This window comes from Gopherus flavomarginatus, chromosome 11 (assembly GCF_025201925.1).
Source record: "Gopherus flavomarginatus isolate rGopFla2 chromosome 11, rGopFla2.mat.asm, whole genome shotgun sequence".
Lineage (NCBI taxonomy): Eukaryota > Metazoa > Chordata > Testudines > Testudinidae > Gopherus > Gopherus flavomarginatus.
Genome location: NC_066627.1, coordinates 16,946,670 through 16,969,144, shown reverse-complemented (window position 1 = coordinate 16,969,144; position 22,475 = coordinate 16,946,670). Strand labels below are relative to the sequence as shown.

Here is a 22,475-nt window from a genome sequence, read left to right as displayed (position 1 = left end):
ACTGCCGTGCTTGGGGTGGCCAAAAACATAGAGCCACCCCTGGCCAGAGGTACCAGAGCTCTGAACTGCCAGGCCCAGAGGTGCCGGGGCTCTGAACTGCCAGGGCCATGAACTGCCAAGGGCCAGAGGTGCCAGGGCTTGAACTACCAGGGTCAGATGTGCTGAGCTCTTGTCTGGCACACTGCACCCCCATGCCCCCTTGCTGAGCCCAGTGCCTTCAGTTCAGCTACAGCATTGCAGCCTAAAGACTCAGTTGTGAGCCAGAGGCAGAGCTCGAGGTGCCCCCAGTGCTGAGGCCCTGCCCTGGCAGGTGACATAGGCCCAGGTGATCCCAGCATGCGCCCTGCACCCCATACTGCAGAGGGAGGTAGAAACCTCCAAGGGTCCTGCCAGTCTGAGTGGGGGAGGGAGTGTCTCTCCCCAGTCCCCACCCCAGATCTGGCCATCAGTTGGCCACCATGAGCCTGTGAACCAGGCACCCCAGCCAGGCATGTGGAGAGAGGACTGCCCCACAGCACCCGGCCTGGTGCCTGCTTCCCGCACTACTCTCCCTCCCCCACCAGTGTCTCTGGGGCCCTCAGTGGGAGCAACTTCCCCTTCCAACCGCACCACGACCGGCTGCCCTGCCAGGCTGTATAGAGGGGAAGGAGAGCCGAGGACTCTTAGTTCTGCTGGCAGCTGGATCCATCTCTGACAGGAGCCCCAGGAATTGGGTGAGCTGAGAACAGACTCCAGCCAGGGGGGAAATGCAGAGGGAGGGCCACTATGGATTGACCCAGGGGGCTGGGAGCAGAATCCAGCCCTGACCCCACTGCATTCAGGGGTAACTCTAGATTGATGCTGGGACTGCTGAGATAGAATCTTAGCAAGAGAATGAAAGGAACATTGGGGGACATCTGGAGTCAGGACTCCTGGGTTCTAGCCCTGGTTCTGGGAGAGGAGTGGGGTCTAGTTGTCTGGTGGGGTGGGGCTGGGAGACAGGACCAATGACACAACTGACAAACAAGTGACAGTGGCAGGCTGGGGCTGTGGTTCAGGTTCTACACTGGGATTTAGGAGACCTGGGTTTCATTCCCTTTTAGGATGGGACTTTTAAATGCCCTTCGGGAGTCTGCAAGCTAAATCCCAGTGTATTCCAATGAGACTTGGGCATCTTACTGGGAGCACCAAAGCCAGCCTTAGCTACTCCGTGCCTCAGTTTCCCCCGTGCAATGGGGGCTAATTACCCTTTCTCTATCTGCTTGGTCCCTTTACCCTGTAAGGGCTAGATTCACAGAGGCACTTTGGCACTGGGATGCTGACATTCATGTCTCCTGACTTTCAGTGCTTAGAAACCCCCTGGGATCCACCAAGGCTACGTTTGTCGCCCAGGCTCCCTTTATGATGGGTGGGGGAGGTAGCGGCTCAGAGTGGGATTTCCCAAAGCCAGTGAACTAAGTGGGGAACTGCTGGGGGCAGCTAGTGGGAGAGGCTGAGGAGAGGAGCGTGAGCCAAGCCTCTCGGAGTCTGGCACCTAAGTCTGAGCCTGTGGGGAGGCGCCCATACGGGGCTAGAGGAGCTCTGTGCCCTTGAGTTGACCTAAACTCCAGAATCCTTTGCAAAGCTGACATCAGCTTTGACGCTAGCAAGCACAAAACCTGTCAAAGAGAAGACAGATCAGTGCTAAGTCTCGATATGGGTAGGGAGCGTTTTCACATCCTGACCGGTACGGAGTGGGGCTACCACACCGCATACAGGAACGGCACAGAACAAGCAGAGACAGGTGCACGACAGATCACGCACCCTCAAGCCTGTGAACAGATCTGCTCCCAACACACAGAGTCTCCGATGCATGTATGTGACATGCACCTTCCGCACAAAGCAAATGTGCCACAAGAGGGTGCAGAGGAGAGCCAAGAGAATAATTAGAGGGTTAGAAAACCTGCCCTCTAGCAGTACAGTCATGGAACTTAATCTATTTAGCTTAACAAGGAATATGTTAAGGTGTGACTTGATCCCAGTCTACAAGTACCTACGTGCGGAACAAATATTTGATAACAGGCTCTTGAATCCAGCAGAGAAAGGTCCAACATGATCCAACAGCTGGAAATCGAAGCTAGACAAACTCAGCCTGGAAATAAGGGGTAATTTTTTAGCAGTGAGAGACACTAACCATCGGAACCATTTACCCAGGGTCATGGTGGAGTCTCCATTGCTGGCCATTTTTAAATCAAGACTTTCCGACCGCTCTGCGCTAGAAGTTATTGTGGGGAAGGTCTCTGGCCTGCGCTCTATGCAGGTCACAAATCCCGAATCTGAGGAGATTTTAAATTGACATTGATGAACTAGAGTGAAAATGGGGCAAAATCTGAGGTGGAGACTAAAGAAAGGGTCAATAATGTGAGAGAAAAGGGGAGAAACCTGCCTGGATTTTATACGCATCAGTGATAAGCAGGAGAAATGGGGGAGAATTTTCTCACTATTGGAGAGACAAGTGGCCAAATCTGAGGGAATTTCATTAGCTCCCCCTCCCCCTAGCACCAGCTCGGCTGCCCCTGGGGGTCGCTGGCTGCACAGAGATAATTCAACCCCCCTCATCACCATTTCACATCGTCTTTCCCCTCCCCCCATCTCTGGCTGATTTTCCAGCCCGGCCCTGCCTGACCCATTCCCTGCTGCCAGACACACAGAGGGAAATCCCTCCATGTCCCGCCTGCTCTGTCCCAGCCCGAGCCCCCAGCACTGCCCCATCTGGGGGCAGCATGAGGGCTGCGGCTCCATCACTGTCCAGGTCCTGCCCAGGCACATTCTCCACCTGGGAGCAGATCCCCAGGGCCTGCGAGACCTGCGGCTACTGGGGCCTTTGAGCAGCGTCTCCTTCCTGCCCGCCCCAGCGCTGGCCCCAGCTCTCTCCCGCACGGGTGCCTACGGCTCTAGGTCAGGGGCGGCAGAGCCCAGGGCTGAGTCCAGTTGGAGAAAGTCCCCTCGGGCTGGGCACACAAAGACTTTCAGTGAAAGTCTGTCCCTGGGACAGGCTCAACTGGGGAAGGAGCTGCTACTGAGCCCGGGCTCCCAGCTCCCCCTGGAGGCTACAGTGCTGCATCCCATGTCTGTGTTCATTGTTTTTTCTGCTTTCTTCCTTCCTGCCAGTAGTTCCCCCCCACCCCAATCCCCTTCCTGGCTCCTTCCGCACCGACCTGAGCCAGGTGGGAGATCCCTTTTAAATTGCCTGAGCCCCTGGGCAATTTTCCTCTTTGCCCCGCCCTGTTGGCGGGACCTGGTTAAGGGGCTGATATGTTTACTAAAGACTGGGACAGACTCTCCCAGCTTCTCCTGGGATCTGGTTTCCAGTCCATTATAGAGTCATTGTCAAAGATTGGGACTGGGTTATTACCCGGTGTGTCCCCAGGCGGTAGAACAAAGAGTCAACGTCACATGTGCGGCTCCCAAGTGCATAGATGTTGTGACTAGAAACAATGAGGTACTGCCCCTGCGTTATAGGTTACCCTCGCCACTGGTTGGCTCTGTTTTGTTAACCCAACGGGCATGAGGCAGCGGCCTCCTTCGCCTCAGCTAACTCCGGGGGTCCATGCCATGGAGTTGCAATCTCAAAGTCTTTGCATTTGCACACGAATCAAAATCCCCTTATGGAAGAGGGAGAATTCTGAATTCTGTGCCCTTTGGGGAGGTGGGTTAATGTCAGTGATGGGAGCACCCCAATGGAGAATTGCATAGCCGCAGGTTGTGGGAGTGGCAGCCCATAGGGCTTTTATAAAAAGGATATTGCCCACACTTAGTGGAATATAAGGCTGCTAATGCCACTGTGTCCTTTACTTAACAGGAATCCTGTGGGTGAATGGGTTTGTACATGGAGGTGAACCAGTTTGGCAGAATAAACATTTGTGGAGTGTATTAGGTATTGCCAGAAGAGGACAGAGTTAAGGCTGTGCTGGCATCTTAATTTTTCATTGCCTGCTTTTCAGAAGATTTAATTTTGCCCAGCAAAATGTTTTGTGAGAGGACGACATAGCACCAAGGAACCTTAATGCAGTGCTAACCTCATTGTTTTGGTCTGCTTTTCCCCACCGTGCTGTTCTCTCACATTGAGTTATTTCACAAGGCAGGAGGAAACAAAGATAAAGATACACTGGGGTTGTGTCCTGCTACAGGCAGGGAGTGCTGTCACGTCCAGACTGGTATGGAATATGGTTACCATATCAGAGCCAGAAAAGGCACGCAACAAGTAACGGCTGGTGGGGGATGTATGCTATCCCCTCCAGCTAGTGGATATAAATACAAGCCCTCCTAGATTAATGTGCGTGCAGCACATTTTTTGTGTACGGTGCACACGCCACCAGATTAATTGCTTCCCTAGAGGAGGGGTGTAGTAAGGTGAGGCCTTGAAAAATAAACCCTTATATCAGAGGCCCAGTATGAGGCCTAAGGCCTGAACTAAAGTAATGGTCAAGATGTTGCTAATGTAAGCAGGGAAATGGTCTCGCTATTGGGGGAACTTTCCTGGCTTATACACGACCCCGGTGAAATGGGCTAGTGACAGGATTTGAGTCCTCGCTCCCACTCCCTTTACCCAGAACCCTGCCTGACCTAGAGAGCTCCCCTTCCACTCTCCTATCTGGATGAGTCCTCATAACCCCAGCAAGGCTGGGCCCAGGATTCCTGGGGGGCTCAACTCCCAACCTTGTTGGGGTCCCTTAGGGCAGGGGCTAGGGTGTTGCCACTCTGGGTGCGCTCTCTGCACTGGATGCTTCCCTGACCCACTGATCATCACATACAATTCAAGGCAAATACAATTTATTAAACAAAAAGCAATTTTTTAAAAATAAGTTAAAAATGGGACAGGTTACAGGAAAACAATTCACCCTGCTCTGTGGCACAGGGCATCACAAACAGCAGCTCTGGAACATAAGGGAAGTGTGTTCCTCACACATCCTAGGCCTCCTTCTCAGGCCCTGGCTGCGCTGCAGGGATGCTGCGGGTTGGACACTTCCTCCGGCAGTGGCCACATGCCCTCAGGCTCTAGGTGGCAGGACCCTTCTTCCCAGTATCACCCTGTCCCATCGGGGTTACGATCCCCTTCAAGTCTGGCCTGCAAGGCATCTCAGCAGGAGGTGTCTCCCTGCGCTGGGCCCGCTGCCCAGGGTCCCCTTCACTCTCCCCAGCTTCTCACACATCTGGTTCCGGACTGCTCCAGCCTCAGCTCCACCACTCTGCCTCAGCTCCAGCTCCACTCTGCTTAGCACAACTACTGCTGCTGCTCTGCCTCCAGCTCCTTGGGCTGCTTCTCTGGCCCCCCTGGCTCTGGTTGCCGCTGCTCTGCTCCCAGCACAGGTCAGCTCTTTGGGCTGCTTCTGTGACTCTGCTCTCAGCACTGACCTGCCTCCTGGGCTGCTTTTCTGGCCCCTCTGGCAGGCACAGCTCTGCTCCCCAGCTCAGCTTGGGCCTCTGTTCTCTCCTTAGCTCAGCCCCACTCTGTTCCAGGCAATTCCAACTCACTTGCAGGATGGGAACCTCCAGGGCTCCTGACTCCCTGATTAGCCTGCCTGCCCTGTCAATCAGGCTGACCTAGAGCACTGGTCTCTCCCCATTGTTCCTGGGGACTGTCAGTCTCAGGGTCCTGATTTCCCATCGACCTTTCCCCTTCCTTCTAGGACTGGGAGCTAGCCAGCCGAAATACCCCCGCTGAGTTTTGGTAAAGGGACCCCTTACGCTAACATAAAGCAAAGTTAAGCTGTGAGCCAGAGGCTCACAGAAGCTGGCAAGAAAAGGGCTGATGTTGCAAAAATGTACATACCTAAAAGGTACTGAACACTAGAGATATAAACATATGCTAGAATGGTACCAGAACACTCCGATTCTTGCACATTCCACACAGCTAACAAGGCACAGGCTGACCCATCCTAAAGACAAGGGCAAAAGGGTAATATGATGGATAGAGTTGCTTTGTTCGAATCAACATGTACAATGTGAGAAGCGGCACCTTACTGCCTAGGGGGGTTGCACCTTAATACATCAGGAGTGATGTGTAACGTGTTTGCACCCGTGTATAAGAATTTACCCTGAGGAGTTGTCTCTGTCTGGCTTAGGGGGCAGTGGTAAATCCTGCCACTGATTGAGCCGGTCCATTGTCAGGGAGCACGTATGTACTAGCAGAACTGTAGATATCTGATCCGGGGAGCTAGAGACTTTGTTTTGTTTGACAGTGAACCTGGCCGAGTGCCTTCATACCTTGTCGGAGTCTGTGGTCATTGGGGATTCTCTCGGGGTGAGCTGTGCCAGCGATTTGTGCAGAGCCGGGGCAGCACACAGAGGGAACACACACAACCAACTGTTATCCACACTGAACAGAGCAGAGCACCACACCGGTGACATCTGACAGCAAGGGATATGTATGGCTCTGTCCTTCCCTGTGCTACTTTACTTCAATTCATCTGATTAGCTACACCCAGCCGTTTGGGCACGTAAACCTTTTTAATATTGATCCACAAGAGCAATTGGCTATATTTCTGTCAGTCATCCTGAGGGGACTGGGGGGAAGGGGGTCCCAGGGCAGAGGGGATCCTGAGGGGATGAGGAGTCCCAGGGCAGAGGGGATCCTGAGGGGATTGAGGAAAGGGGGGCCCCTGGAAAGGGGGAATTCTGAAGGGCAGGGGGGTTCCTTGGAAGGGGGAACCCTGAGGGGATGAGGGGAAGGGGGGTCTGTCAAGGTCCCTTCCAGTTCTATGAGATAGGATAAGGAGTCCTTGAGAAGGGGGATTCTGAGGGGATTGGGGAAAGGGGGGTCCCTGGGAAGGGGGATCCTGAGGGGATGCAGGAAAGGGGGATCCTGAGAGGATGGGGGAAGGGTGGTCCCCAGGAAGGAGGAACCTGAGGGGATGGGAAAGGGGAGTCCCAAGCAACGGGGGAACAAAGGTTAAGCCATAGCCCATGCTGTCAATATCCCCTTGTACCATGGGAACAATGCTCCTTTATCTTGTCGGGAACATGTGCCAGCCTGGCCCCTGATTAAGTAACCTCGGCTTGCTTTCCAGAGCGCCGATCCCCCCATTCTCCAGCTAGCGTCGGAGAGTCATGAGTGCAAATATCCCCCCAAAATCAAGCTCTGAGCTAGGACCCCAAACCCAGACAAACCACTACCAAGGCCTATGTCAAGTGTAAAGAAATCAAAGGGGTTTTATTAAGCTGTCAGCCCCTTTGGGCAGGGCACCACAACCTCAGACAAGTCACCAGCACCCAATCAAAAGAACGATAGCACCGCATGGGGCATATCTTCCCTCAGGGAGGGCCTGGCCGGTGGCAGCTGCTCAAGTGGTCCCTGACCCCAGGGAGAACTGGAAATCTGTTCTCCTTCCCAGGCAGCCCCTAGCTGAGCCGGGTTCTGCTCTTGTTACCCCTCGCACCAAGCCTGACACCTGTTGCAGAAGTAGCTGGAGCCCACAGCAGCTCATTTACCCTTCACACTGTGGGTTTGTGGGCCCCACCATGCTGGTTTAAGGAGCTTGTAATCTCTTCTGGCTGGATCCTCACTTACTATTTGTATGGACAATGCCTAGCAGAATAGGGCCCTGATCTCAGCTTGGGGCTCCAGGTACTACTGCAACGCAAAATAACTAATGGGAAGAAACTATTTTATCTTCTAGTGCCGAACACCATGCCTGCGATAGTCCCCAAGAGCAAAGCCCCGGGGGCTGATTTCTGTGGAGTGAACAAATATTACTACGTCGTCCGCTCAGACCTGGGCTGCTACATGAGGTCGACCAGTTTCAAAGAAGGAAAAGATCTGAACGTGTATAGTCTGCACCCCTCCTGCCAGGGTGGGGAGCACTATCTCGCCCACCAGGATGACCTCTTCTACATCATCAAAGGAGGGGCTTATCGCCGTGTGTCCAACATGAACATGGACGCGGAAGCCATAGTCTACAATCTCCACCCCAGTTGCCAGGGAGGAGACCATTATCTCTCAGCCTTTGGGTACTTCTACATCATCTTCCAGAGCAAGGGCGTCTACCGCAGGGTCACTAACATGAACACCAATTCTGATGCTGTCGAATACAGCCTTCACCCATCCTGCAGAGATGGCCTCTATTACTGGGGCATCAAGGACTATTATTATTTCGTCAAGCCCCATGACAAATGGGGGATCCAGTATTACCGAACCACCAATTTCCACGAGAACACAGATGCCGTAACCTATTCCTTCCACCCTGATGTGATCAACTTCCTCCCTGGTGGGCTGGCTATCACCCAGGGTTCAGCTTTTGGCACCTGGGAAGCCATCAAGACCATCTCCAATGATTCCAACACGCCCATCACCTGGAACAAGAAGATCACTAGGAAGGTGGGCTATGCCAAGGAGAAGATGAGCAGCATAGAGCACAACTGGAGTGTGAGCATCTCAGCATCATACCAGTCAGGAGCCCTCACCGAAGCCATTGCCAAGTACCAGTTCTCCCTCACAGCTCAATATGGTGGGAAAAGCGTCAACACGGAGCAGGAAAACTGGAGCGAGGCCACTGATGTGGAAGAGTCTGTCAGTCTGACCCTGCAGCCGAAAGAGAAGATCTACATATGGCAGTACCAGCTGGGCCTGGGCAACAAAAGCATCTTGTTCTGCCGTGACATGAGATTCAACGACAATCCAAAGCCACCTACTGAAGTCCCCCTGCCACCTTCTAACCAGTGATCTGAAATGGGGAGCCCCCAGGAATAAGGGCCCGCTCGTTGCCTTGCGGTGTTGCTAAGTATTGGGGTTGTGGGGGTATATTTAGGGTTAGTATTTTACACAGTCATACGGGCTTTGCAGTGCAGGGCAGTTAGTGAGGTCCAGTCTGCCCTTAGGAATAGCAGCTAGGATTAAGATACAGAGACACAACTCTATGATCTACCATAATGATTGTACCGTGGGCTTCCAGAAAACCGGTTGCCAAGGGGTTTGCAGCTAACATGGCTGGAAAAGCATTTCCTGAGCCAGTATAGACAAAGCATTATTTCACTCTTTGACTAGTAGGATCAATGTTGCAGCGTTCCCACCCAGCTGAGCCATGCTGAGCACATACTATTACTCCTAGGGGGATTCTGCACCAATGTCAGGGTTCCTTCCCCACTCTGAACTCTGGGGTACAGATGTGGGGACCCGCATGAAAGCCCCCTAAGCTTATTTCTACCCGCTTAGGTTAAAACCTGGTACGCTGCCACCACCAAGTGATTTAACAAGAAACAGAGGAAGGACCACTTGGAGTTCCTCTTCCCCCAAAAGATCCCCCCAAGCCCTTACACCCCCTTTCCTGGGGAGGCTTGAGAATAATATCCTAACCAATTGGTTACAAAGTGATCAAGTTTTAACCTAAGCTGGTAGAAATAAGCTTAGGGGGCTTTCATGAGGGTCCCCACATCTGTACCCTGGAGTTCAGAGTGGGGAAGGAACCCTGACATGGTGGCAGAGCGGTCAGATCAGTTTTGAACAAAAAGCACAGCAGGATTTTAAAAGGACAAAATTTTCTTGTTAGAGGGTTTTTTTCTCTGCCTGAAGGCAGAGGGGTCAAGTTACAGTAGCAAAGGAATTCACAAGCTGGGTTGGTTTTTTTCCTTCTAACTCTCAGGTATAGCCAGGTTAAACACAGAAAGGCTAGGATGACAGGCAGCGATGTCCAGAAAAAACATGGATTTAGCCAGACTGGAAGCACAAGAGAAAGAAAAGGAACATAATAGACTGATTGGATTAAAACAACTTCAGAAAGAAGCTGCTGAAAGAGAAGAAAAAGCCAAAGAGGCTGCCCACAGGAGAGCTATGGAGGCAAAAGAAAAAGAAATGAAGGCAAGAAAGCATGCACTGGAGACAGAGATGGCAAGGGCTAAGCAGAATATACCAGGCAACCCTGGCAATCCTCCTCCATTTACTGCTTCCCATACCAGTAAGTTTCCCACCTCCAAGGCAAGCAGCGATACCGAGGCCGCCTTGGGTACAGCATCTCTACCGACCAGTACATGGTAGACCTGAGGCCGCAGCTCAGTGGACTCTTAGCAGAGGTGATGGCCGAAATGCCTAGGGGACACATGAACAGTTGTGAACTTCTTAAAAACAAGGCCAGAATCAGAATGGGACTAACACCCGAGCATGCCCGTCGGTGGTTCAGAGCCCTAAGGTGGAAACCAAACGTGTCATTTACCCGACATGCCTTCTACATTGTGAAAAATTGGGATGCCTGGTGTCATAGTATAATTCCCCACTCTGAACCTTAGCGTCCAAAAGATGGGGTACCAGCATGAATTCCTCTAAGCTCAGTTACCAGCTTAGAACCTGTAGTGCTGCCACCAACCAGGAATTCCAGTGCCAGGTACACTCTGGTCCCCCCAAAACCTTGCCCGGGGACCCCCAAGACCCAGACCCTCTGGATCTTAACACAAGGAAAGTAAACCCTTTCCCTCACCGTTGCCTCTCCCAGGCTTCCCCTCCCTGGGTTACCCTGGAAGATCACTGTGATTCAAACTCCTTGAATCTTAAAACAGAGAGGAAAATGCACCTTCCCCCCTCCTTCTCTCTTCCCCTCCCAGATTCTCCCTGAGAGAGACAGTAATCCTAACACAGAGAGAAATTAGCCTCTCTCTCCCCCTTCCCTCCTTTCTCCCCACCAATTCCCTGGTGAATCCAGACCCCGTCCCCTGGGGTCTCACACCAGAATAAGAAAACCAATCAGGTTCTTAAACAAGAAACTTTTAATTAAAGAGAGAAAAACAGTAAAAATTATCTTTGTAAATTTAAAATGGAATAGGTGCAGGGTCTTTCAGCTATAGACACTGGGAATACCCTCCCAGCCTAAGTATACAAGTACAAATTAAAATCCTTCCAGCCAAATACACATTTGAACTCCTCCCAGCCAAATACACATTTGCAAATAAAGAAATCAAACATAACCTAACTTGCCTTATCTACCTAGTACTCATTATTCTGGATTTATAAGAACTTGCATCAGGGAGATTGGAGAGAAACCTGGTTGCACGTCTGGTTCCTCTGAGCCCCCAGAGTGAACAACAACCAAACACTAACAGCACACACACAAACTTCCCTCCTTCAAGATTTGAAAGTATCCTGTCCCCTGATTGGTCCTCTGGTCAGGTGACAGCCAGGGTCACTGTTCTTGTTAACCCTTTCCAGGCAAAAGAGATATGAAGCACTTTTGTTCTATTAACTCTTACTTATCTGTTTATGACACCTGGATATCAGGAGCAAGTATTAAATCTCCAGAAGAGCTGCCCTTCCTAATGAAAATGGAGCCTTTCTTAGAGGGTGTTCCTGAGGAAATAGAAAGGTATATCCTAGATGGGAAGCCCAAAACTATAATCAAGCAGGAGAAGATCGGAGCCAAATGGGTGGAGGTGGCAGAAAAGAAAAAAACTAGTAGCAGTTGGAGCAAATATCAGAAGGGGCAACCCGAAACAAAACCCTAACACAGGGGCAACCCAAGGCCCCACCTACATCCCAAGGAAAACCCCAGACACCTTATTGTCCCACCACATCAGTCCCCAGCAACCCACCTCGCCCCAGTGAGCAGTCAGCTGTGTGGTTTTAAATGTAATGATCTGGGGCATGTGAAGGCCAACTGCCCCAAGAACCCCAACAGATTGCAGTTCATTACACCAGAGTCATACCCAAAGTCCTCAGGCCTAGATGCTTCCCAGGTACCCTCAGAGTGAAGGGAAACTGTGAGTGTGCACAGGAAGAAGGTTACAGCTGGGAGGGACACTGGAGCACAGGTCTCAGCTATCCACCAATCTTTAGTGGACCCCAAATTCATCAACCCAGAGGCCCAAGTGACAATTCATGTCAAAATCTTTAAACTTGCCTACAGCCAAGTTGCTTGTCCAGTACAAGGGCAGGTCAGGAATGTGGACTTTTGCAATCTATGATGATTATCCCATTCCCATGCTGCTGGGGGAAGATTTGGCCAGCCATGTGAAGCTAGCCAAGAGGGTGGGAATGGTCACCCGCAGCCAGGCTAAGCAAGCTTCCACACCCATCCCTGTTCCTGAGCCATCCACCAGGGCCCCGTCTGTGCTACCAGAGACCCAGACAGAGGTGGTGGAACCAGATTCCCTGCCAACGACTGCAACAGCCATAGTGGATTCAGTCCCAGAGACCAGACAAAGCCAGTCCCAGAACTGGAACTGGCAAAGCAACCAGCACCAGAACCATTGCCAGCACTGAATCCAGCACTTGCAAACCCATCTACAACTCCAACACCAGAGAGCACCAGTGGGCCTGAACTGGCAGCAGCAGCAGATAACCCTACACAAAAGGCTCAGCCAGAACCTGAAATATCACATCGTGCACCAGCGGAGAGCGGTTCACAGTCAACGGAAACAGCCTCGTCACCCGCATCGCTTCCAGAGGGACCAAGCCCAGGTCCACAATCCAGTGAGGAACTAATGTCTTCAACATCAAGGGAACAGTTCCAGGCCGAGCAGGAAGCAGATGACAGCCTTCAGAAAGTTTGGGTGGCGGCATGGAGCACCCCACCGCCTCTCAGCTCTTCTAACCGATCCCAGTTTGTTGTAGAATAAGGACTTTTATACAAGGAGACCCCTTCTGGTGGACACCAGGAAGACTGGCGTCCTCAAAGACAGTTGGTAGTTCCAACTAAGTACTGGGTAAAGCTCCTGAGCTTAGCCCATGATCATCCCAGTGGCCATTCTAGGGTGAACAGGACCAAAGACTGTTTGAGGAAGTCATTCCACTGGGAGGGAATGGGCAAAGATATTTCTACTTATGTCTGGTCTTATGAGGTGTTCCAAAGAGTGGGAAAACCCCCAAGACCAGGTCAAAGCCCCTCTCCAGCCACTCCCCATAACTGAGGTCCCATTTCAGCAAGTAGCTGTGGATATTCTGGGTCCTTTCCCAAAGAAGACACCCAGAGGAAAGCAGTACATACTAACTTTCATGGATTTTGCTACCCGATGGCCGGAAGCAGTAGCTCTAAGCAACACCAGGGCTAAAAGTCCTACTTGGTTCTGCTAGTGAAGGCAGGGGGCTGGACTCGATGACCTTTCAAGTTCCCTTCCAGTTCTAGGAGATAGGTATATCTCCAATAATTTTTTTTAAAGTGTGTGCCAGTCACTAACAGACATTTTTGCCAGCGTACGTTGGCCCTCCAACATCCTTACCGATTCGAGAACTAATTTCCTGGCTGGGACCATGAAAAGCCTGTGGAAAGCTCATGGGGTGAACCACTTGGTGGCCATCCCTTACCACCATCAAACGAATGGCCTGGTGAAGAGGTTTGATGGAACTTTGGGGGCCATGATACGTACATTTGTAAATGAACACTCCAACAACTGGGACCTAGTGTTGCAGCAGTTGCTTTTTGCCTACAGGGCTGTACCACATCCCAGTTTAGGGTTTTCAGCATTTGAACTTGTGTATGGCCGCTAGGTTAAGGGATCATTACAATTGGTGAAGCAGCAATGGGAGGGGTTTACGCCTTCTCCAGGAACTAACATTCTGGACTTTGTAAGCAACCTACAAAACACCCTCCGAGACTCTTTAGCCCTTGCTAGAGAAAACCTAAAAGAGGCTCAGGAAGAGCAAAAAGCCTGGCAGGATAAACATGCCAGAGAGCGTTCCTTCAAAGTAGGGGACCAGGTTATGGTCCTGAAGGTGCCTCAGGCCCATAAGATGGAAATGTCATGGGAAGGTCCAAGAGAGTCTGGGAGCTGTTAACTATCTCATAGCATCCCCCACCTGAAACCTAAAGCCTAAGGTGTACCATGTTAATTCTCTAAAGCCCTTTTATTCCAGAGAATTAAAGGTTTTCCAGTTTACAGCCCAGGGAAGAGATGACTGAGTGGCCCGAAGGTGTCTACTACGAAGGAAAAAGTGACAGTGATGTGGAAGAGGTGAACTTCTCCATGATCTTTGGACGTATACAGTGACAGCAGATCAAGGAGCTGTGCACTAGCTTCACACCGATGTTCTCAGCCACCCCAGGATGGACTGAAGGGGCATACCACTCCATTGACACAGGTAGTGCTCACCCAGTTAGAGCCCAACCTTACCGGGTGTCTCCTCAAACTAAAACTGCTATAGAACCAGAGATCCAGGATATGCTACAGATGGGTATAATCTGTCCCTCTGACAGTGCATGGGCATCTCCAGTGGTTCTAGTTCCCAAACCAGATGGGGAGATACACTTTTGCATGGACTACTGTAAGCTAAATGCTGTAACTCGTCCCGACAACTATCCAAAGCCACACACAAATGAACTATTGAAGAAACTGGGATGTGCCCAGTTCATCTCTACCTTAGCTTGACCAAGGGGAACTGGCAGGTACTGCTAGATGAATCCGCCAGGGAAAAGTCAGCCTTTGTCACCCATGTCGGGCTGTATGAATTTAATGTGCTCCCTTTTGGGCTGCGAAATGCACCCGTCACCTTCCAAAAACTTGTATATAGTCTCCTAGCTGGATTGGGAGAATCTGCTGTCACCTACCTTGACGATGTGGCCATCTTTTCTGATTCATGGGTAGAACACTTGGAGCATTTGCAAAAAGTCTTTGAGCGCATAAGGGAGGCAGGACTAACTGTTAAGGCTAAAAAGTGTCAAATAGGCCTAAACAGAGTGACAATCTTTGACACCAGGTGGGTCAAGGAACTATCAACCCCCTACAGGCCAAAGTGGATGCTATCCAAAAGTGGCCTGTCCCAAAGTCAAAGAAACAGGTCCAATCCTTCTTAGGCTTGTCCGGATATTACAGGCGATTTGTACCACACTACAGCCAAATCGCTGCCCCACTAACAGACCTGACCAAAAAGACCCAGCCAAATGCAGTTAAGTGAACTGATGAGTGTCAGAAGGCCTTTAACCAGCTTAACGCGACACTCATGTCTGACCCTGTGCTAAGGGCCCCAGACTTTGACAAACCATTTCTAGTGACCACAGATGCACCCAAGCATGGTGTGGGAGCAGTTTTAATGCAGGAGGGACCAGATCAAGAATTCCATCCTGTCGTGTTTCTCAGCAAGAAACTGTCTGAGAGGGAAAGCCACTGTTCAATCAGCGAAAAGAAATGCTACGCCATTGTGTACGCACGGGAAAATCTATGCCCATACATTTGGGGGTGGCGTTTCCAACTACAAACTGACCAAGCTGCACTAAAGTGGCTTCACATCGCCAAGGGAAATAACAAAAAACTTCTTCGATAGAGTTTAGCTCTCCAAGATTTTGATTTTGAAATACAACGCATTTCAGGAGCTTCTAAAAAAGTGGCTGATGCACTCTCCCATGAAAATTTCCCAGAATCAACTGGTTAAAAAGTGTTCTTGAAATGTGAGACATATTGTTAGTTTTTATATAATCAGTAGTATGTCTAAAGGTACATGTGTCTTATTAACTCTGTTTTCTCTTAGAGCTCCAGGAAGAAATCACAGCCAGTGTGGAATCAGCTGTCCAACATTATCTGTGATTTGGGAGGCATGTCATAACTATAAAGGGACAAGTAACAACCCTCCTGTTTACAATACTATAAAATCCCTTCTGGTCAGAGGCACCAAAATCCTTTTACCTGTAAAGGGTTAAGAAGCTCAGGTAACCTGCCTGACACCTGACCCAAAGGACCAATAAAGGGACAAGATATTTTCAAATCTTCAGGTGGGGGGAAGGATTTTTTTTTGTGTGCTCTTTGTTTTGGGGGTTATTCACTCTTGGGACTAAGAGGCACCAGACATCAATCCAGGCTCTCCAAATCTTTCTGACAAGTCTCTCATATTTCAAACTTGTAAGTAACAGCCAGGCAAGGAGTGTTAGTTTTATTTTTGTTTTCTCAACTTGTGAATCTTACCTTTGCTAGAGGGAGGTTTATCCCTGTTTTGTTGTAACTTTGAACCTAAGGCTAGAGAGGGTTCCTCTGGGCTCTTTGAATCTGATTACCCTGTAAAGTTATTTTCCATCCTGATTTTACAGAGATGATTTTTACCTTTTCCTTTTAATAAAATCCTTCTTTTAAGACCCGGACTGATTTTTCCATTGTCCAAAGACTCAGGGGTTTGGGTCTTTGATCACTTTGTAACCAATTGGCTAGGATATTATTCTCGTCTCCCCAGGAAAGAGGGTGTAAGAGCTTGGGGGGATATTTTGGAGAAAGAGGAACTCCAAGTGGTCCTTTCCCTGTTTCTTGTTAAATCACTTGGTGGTGGCAGTGTACCAGGTTTTAACCTAAGGGGTAGAAATAAGCTTAGGGGGCATTCATGCAGGTCCCCACATCTGTACCCTAGAGTTCAGAGTGGGGAAGGAACTCTGACAACCAAAAAATTAAAAATTCTGGGCACTATATTTTAAAATTCTGCAAAATATTGCATATTTTATATATCAAAATAACACTATATAATCACACCAGTTTCAATTATTTTCGTAATTTATTTCAAAATACCTGTAACAATAAAGACAACAAAATTCCCTGTTTCTCTGCCCCCTCCCAAGCAGAACCCAGCAGAGGGGCCAGACACCTGCACCCCCTATGCCCCAGAGCCCAGCTGCAGAGAGTCTCCACCCAGACACTCGCACTCCCTCCTCCCCAGAGCCCAGGAATCCAGAGGGAGAAACAGCCTTGTGCTGGGTCCCGAGCTTGTGGGGCATTTCCTGTACGCTTCCTCACATGGGGTGCGGGGAATTGCAGCTGCTGGGAACCCTCCAGCTCCTCCCCTGCCCTCTTACTAGCAATGTTCTCCATGTGCGAGCTGGGCTCTGTCAGGACCAGTGCCCCCTAGTGGTGGCCAGCAGCTCTGCAGCCCATTTCTGGTAGAGAGGAGGAAAGGAAATTCCTGTGCACACAACATTAATTTTTGTGCAAATTCTGCATTGTGCAGTGGTGCAGAATTCCCCCAGGAGGAACATACACACCATTTTCAGATGTGTTTGTACTTAACATGGCTCCGCCATGCCTCCGCTGCTACTCCTCGTGCTAACGCAGATGCATTGCTATTTGCACTCGCACAAGTATGTGTGCATGAGCAAATCACACACCTTAGGGTGAAATTATCCAAGGCTTAAAATAAAGTGACTCCTGCTGTGTTTCTTCCTTTTGTTCGTGTGAATGTTACTTAACGGGAGGTGTGCTGGAGGGGAGGGAATTGGTACTCATTGTTCAGCTGGCTTCATAAATTCTGTTCCTAAAAACTTGACAATGCGTGCAGCATGTGGGGCAAATCTGTCAGCTAACCAAGAGAAATGAGGTCAGATGAAAGACAAGTTCTTTCCAATGAGCTTCAGCGCTAAGGGCATCCGGGGAATGGAATATGGAGCCTTTCACCTCTAGGTCCCCAACCTAGCTCCAGATCAGGGTGAAAGGCTCCTCCAGAGAGATTGGGTAACAGACCATGGAGCCTTTCACTTCTAGGTTGCCAAGTGAAATCCAGCCCGGCTGAGGATGTGCTGGCTCAGGGGTGCGTATGTGTCAAGAAATGGGATACAGACTCTTCCCTCTTACAGGCACCACTTCCAATTTGGCTATGTGTTAGTGGCATTGGCTAGCTCAGAGGGGACTGAGGAATAGCATGTGCAGCTGTGGCTTCTTTTGCCCTGAGCACTTAGATAATATTGCAGTTGTGGCCCATTAAAATAAATGGGGAGTTCCCATGTAAAGCGATCTTTTCAGGCTCTTTATAGAATACCAAGGTTGGAAGGGTCCTCAGGAGGTCATCTAGTCCAACCCCCTCCTCAAAGCAGGACCAATCCACAGGCAGTTTTTTGTCCCAGATCCCTTGCTTTCTGCAAACTCAAACAGACTTGGCAGTCTCAGGCCAAGTCCACACTACAGAGTAAAATCGAAATTAATAAAATAGATTTTATAAAACAGGTTTTATAAAATCGATTTTACGTGTCCACACTAGGGCACATTACTTCGGTGGTGTGCGTCCATGGTCCCAGGCTACCATCGATTTCCGGAGCGGTGTACTCTGGGTAGCTCAGTAAAAGAATGGGACCAATAACTTCGATTTCCATCCACACTAACCCTAAATTGATATAGTAATATCGATTTTAGGGTTACTCCTCTCGTTGAGCAGGAGTACAGAAATCGATTTTAAGACCCCTTAAAATCGATTTTAAGTGCCTTGTAGTGTGGATGGGTACAGCGTTAAATCGATTTAACGCTGTTTAATCGATTTAACGCTGTAGTGTGGACCAGGCCTCAGTTGCTCTCAGGTCACATTTGGAAGGTTTCCTTCTGAACCATAACAACCACAGACATAATTACACAAATACAGCCCTACCACATAATTAACAAACAAATGGAGGAATGCTAGCTCCAGCCCCATTGCCTTTCTGTACACACATAAAAATGTAGCATGCATGACAAAGCATTAGCAAATCACATTGTACTCATTTTTAAAAGCAACGCTACCCAAACTATTTCATAATACTCTTCTTCCCCCTCATTCCCTAGATCATAGAATCATAGAAGATTAGAGTTGGAAGGGACCTCAGGAGGTCATCTAGTCCAACCCCCAGCTCAAAGCAGGACCAACCTCAACTAAATCATCCCAGCCAGGGCTTTGTCAAGCTGGGCCTTAAAAACCTCTAAGGATGGAGATTCCACCATCTCCCTAGGTAACCCATTCCAGTGCTTCACCATCCTCCTAGTGAAATAGTGTTTCCGAATATCCAACCTAGACCTCCCCCACTGCAATTTGAGACCATTGTTCTGTCATTTGCCCCCATTGAGAACAGTCTAGATCCATCCTCTTTGGAACCCCCTTGGGTAGTTGAAGGCTGTTATCAAATCCCCCCTCACTCTTCTCTCCTTCAGACTAAATAAGCCCAGTTCCCTCAGCCTCTCCTTGTAAGCCATGTGCCCCAGCTCCCTAATTATTTTCGTTGCCCTCCACTGGACTGTCTCCAATGTATCCACATCCTTTCTGGATGCAGTACTCCAGGTGCAGCCTCACCAGTGTCGAATAGAGGGGAATAATCACTTCCCTTGATCTGCTGGCAACTAATGCAATTCTGACCCACAGGTACCTGCAAACGACCCCTTTTTTCTCCACACTGTACCCCACTGTACTCAGCCACTCATCCCCTCCCCCCTCTAATCCTCCACCCCTCTCCTGGCTCCCCAGAAACAATGTTTTCATGGCATGACCAGCATCCTTCTCTCGCGCCTTGGTGCCTGAAGCATCCATCTTCCCTCCTTACCCAAGACATCAGCTCACCATAACTTTTCTTCCTCCTCCCATTTACAGGCTGTGATTTTCAAAAGGGTTTGAAAAAAATATTCTCACTTCTCATTGGGCCTTCGAATTCCTTCAGCAGCTTTGCAAGTGGCAGGATTCACCATGGAGGCCAAGGAATAAATTTAGAAAACCACGGAAGAGGGGATGGGACGTAAATTGTGACACCCACACAATTTTACCACTGCCCCCCTGGAATCAGCAAGCACCACAGGGAGTTAGCTGTGTGCATGGCAGCTGCAGTCTCTGGATTAGGTGTAGCGGAACGGCAGGGAGATAAGACAGATGGGCTTGGCAGAGCTGTGGTTGTGATATATGGAGATCAGGAGATCAGTTTGAGGAGTGGGGCAGAGCTCAGTGATGGAGAAAATATGTGGGAGCCCTGCCCATCTTACCTGGCCTGAGGTCCCTCACCCTGTGCATAATCAAAGGACAGAGGCATGTGTAGCACCGCCAGGGACCCAGAATCCCTTGTTCCAGCACGGTGTTGTCAGCAGGGGAGTACAGGGGTCTCCTTGCCAGGGGACTCACCAGGAGAAGGCCGGACATGCATGGGGCAGCAGAGGGAAGGGCAGCTATACTGTACAATGGGAACTAGGGGGCAGCAGAGGGTGGGGGTCGGGAAGGGGGGGTTATACTGTATCATGGGCACTAGAGGCAGCAGAGGATGGGGGTGGGGAAGGGGGGCTATACTGTATAATGGGCACTAGGGGGCAGCAGAGGGTGGGATGGGGAAGGGGTGGCTATACTGTATAATGGGCACTAGGGGGCAGCAGAGGGTGGAGGTCGGGAAGGGGGGGTTATACTGTATCATGGGCACTAGAGGCAGCAGAGGGTGGGGGTGGGGAAGGGGCGGCTGTACTGTATAATGCGCACTAGGGGGCAGCAGAGGGTGGGGGTGGGGAAGGGGTGGCTGTACTGTATAATGGGCACTAGGGGGCAGCAGAGGGTGGGATGGGGAAGGGGTGGCTATACGGTATAATGGACACTAGGGGCAGCAGAGGGTGGGGCCAGGGAAGGGGCGGCTATACTGTATAATGGGCACTAGGGGCAGCAGAGGGTGGGGGTGGGGAAGGGGCGGCTGTACTGTATAATGGGCACTAGGGGCAGCAGAGGGTGGGTGCAGGGAAGGGGCTGCTATATTGTATAATGGGGAATGGGGCAGTAGGGGCAGCACAGAGTGACGACACCCCATGTCAATAATTGGGCCTGGAGCAATAGCTCTGAGATATGCGAATATCTCCACTCTGCTCAGTGGTTGTTCCCATTCCCCACCCCCAGGGGCAGTGCTGCAGTGCCTGTTCCATGCACCGATGATGCCTGGTCTCAGCTCCTTCCCCCGCTGTGCCTGGTGCTGCTCCCGGATGCCCTTTCTTAGTGCACATCAGAGCACCAGAGCGGGATAGATAATAAGACAGAAAATATCATATTGCCGCTTTCAAAATCCATGGCACGCCCACATCTTGAATACTGTGTGCAGATGTGGTCGCTCTCATCTCAAAAAAGATATATTGGAATTGGAAAACGTTCAGAAAAGGGCAAGAAAAATGATTAGGGGTATGGAACAGCTTCCATATGAGGGGAAATTAATAAGACTGGGACTTTTCAGCTTGGAAAAGAGACAACTAAGGGGGGATATGATAGAGGCCTCTAAAATCATGACTGGTGTAGAGAAAGTGAATAAGGAAATATTATTTACTCCTTCACACAGTGCAAGAACCAGGGGTCACCTGAGGAAATTAATAGGCAGCAGGTTTAAAACAATCATAAGGAAATACTTCTTCACACAACTCACTGTCAACCTGTGGAATTCACTGCCAAAGGATGCTGTGAAGGCCAAAAGAGCTAGATACATTCACGGAGGATAGGGATGTTGTGAAGGCCAAAAGAACTAGACAAGTTCATGGAGGATAGGTCCATCAGTGGCTATTAGCCAGGATGGACAGGGATGGCGTCCCTAGCCTTTGTTTGCCACAAGCTGGGAATGGGTGGCAGGGAATGGATCACTTGATGATTACCTCTCCTGTTCATTCCCTCTGAAGCACTTGACAGTGGCCGTTGTCATTAGACAGGATACTGGGCTAGATGGACCATTGTTCTGATCCAGTATGGCCGTTCTTATGTTCACCAGGTGGCACACTAAATTCAGGCTGATTAAAGTGTTGGCAGAAGTGTCTGTATTGGGTGGATCCCTTAATGTTGAACTGAGGGAAAGTGTCCTTAGGAAAGCTTGGGACATGAAGGGCCTGCTGAAGGACAGTACTTTAGAACTGGAATCATAGAATCACAGAAATGTCCTTCAGGAAGGAACCTGGAGAAGACATCAAGTCCAGCCCCCTGCACTTGGAGTAGCTCCAAATGGCTGTGGATCTGGGAGCATGAGTCATTCTCATGAGTGTTGGAACAAATCACTCAGGCACTAATGTGGGGGAAGCTATAACCCTTAGGGCAAACACAGCTAATGTCACCAGCTCCGTCCAGGACAGAGCACATCCCATGGGAGCATGTGGCACAAAGCTGAGCTCGGAGGGCATGAGTGTAGCACGCCCGCTTTATGTACGGGGCTGTGTGCAAGTGTGGTAATGCCATACCAGCCCGCTTCATCGATTGCAGAAAGAAAGGCAGTGCAGATAGCCTGGTGCATCACTCCCCGGCCCATGGTGCTAATGGCACTGACTGGACCCCTGGGGGAACCCAAATGCAAGGAGTAGCCCGTGGGGCAGTCCCAGGCAGCAGAGGTTGAAAAGACAGATTCCTCATGCAGCCAGGCCATGAGAAGAACCTGTAACAAGTCAGGGAACCTGTGCTTTGACTGTCCAGGTGAGCAGTCGGCAAGTGTTACAGCACCACCGCTCTGGGGTTGGACCCGGTGGAGCAGATGTTCCCGTCCGCCTAGGAGCACCAGGGCCGGCTTTAGGCCGATTCGGCTGATTCCGGGGAATCGGGCCCCGCGCCTAAGAGGGCCCCGCGCCTTAGGCACCTTTTTAATTTTTTTTTCACTTACCCCGGTCCCTGGCTGCGGTCTGCTCCGGGGTCTTCCATGGTCCCGCTCCTTTGAGCGAAGCACCGGCGGGAGCGCGGCGCGGCCTCGCTCTCCCAGCTAGAGCTCCAGCCGGGGCGGCGGGGCTTGCTGCGCTCCGGCCGGAGCTCCAGCCGGGAGAGCGGGGCGGAGGGGCTTTGCCGCTCTCCGGCTGGGAGAGCGAGGTCGCGGGGCTTTCCGCGCTCCGGCCGGGAGAGCGAGGTCATGGGGCTTGCCGCTCTC

The 22,475-nt window shown here is 50.6% G+C and overlaps 1 protein-coding gene across 1 annotated transcript; it reads left to right on the top strand.

The window, feature by feature from the left end:
• Positions 1–635: 635 nt before the first annotated feature.
• On the top strand, positions 636–10,757 carry LOC127031121 (uncharacterized). The gene is made up of 2 exons (XM_050917888.1): positions 636–713; positions 7,638–10,757. The coding sequence occupies exon 2, from the start codon at positions 7,649–7,651 to the stop codon at positions 8,678–8,680; it is 1,032 nt and encodes a 343-aa protein (XP_050773845.1). The 5' UTR covers positions 636–713; positions 7,638–7,648; the 3' UTR covers positions 8,681–10,757.
• Positions 10,758–22,475: the final 11,718 nt, after the last annotated feature.

Bases quoted from the DNA above. Each gene is read 5' to 3' on its own strand.
- LOC127031121 (XM_050917888.1), top strand. From the start codon at position 7,649: ATGCCTGCGATAGTCCCCAAGAGCAAAGCCCCGGGGGCTGATTTCTGT.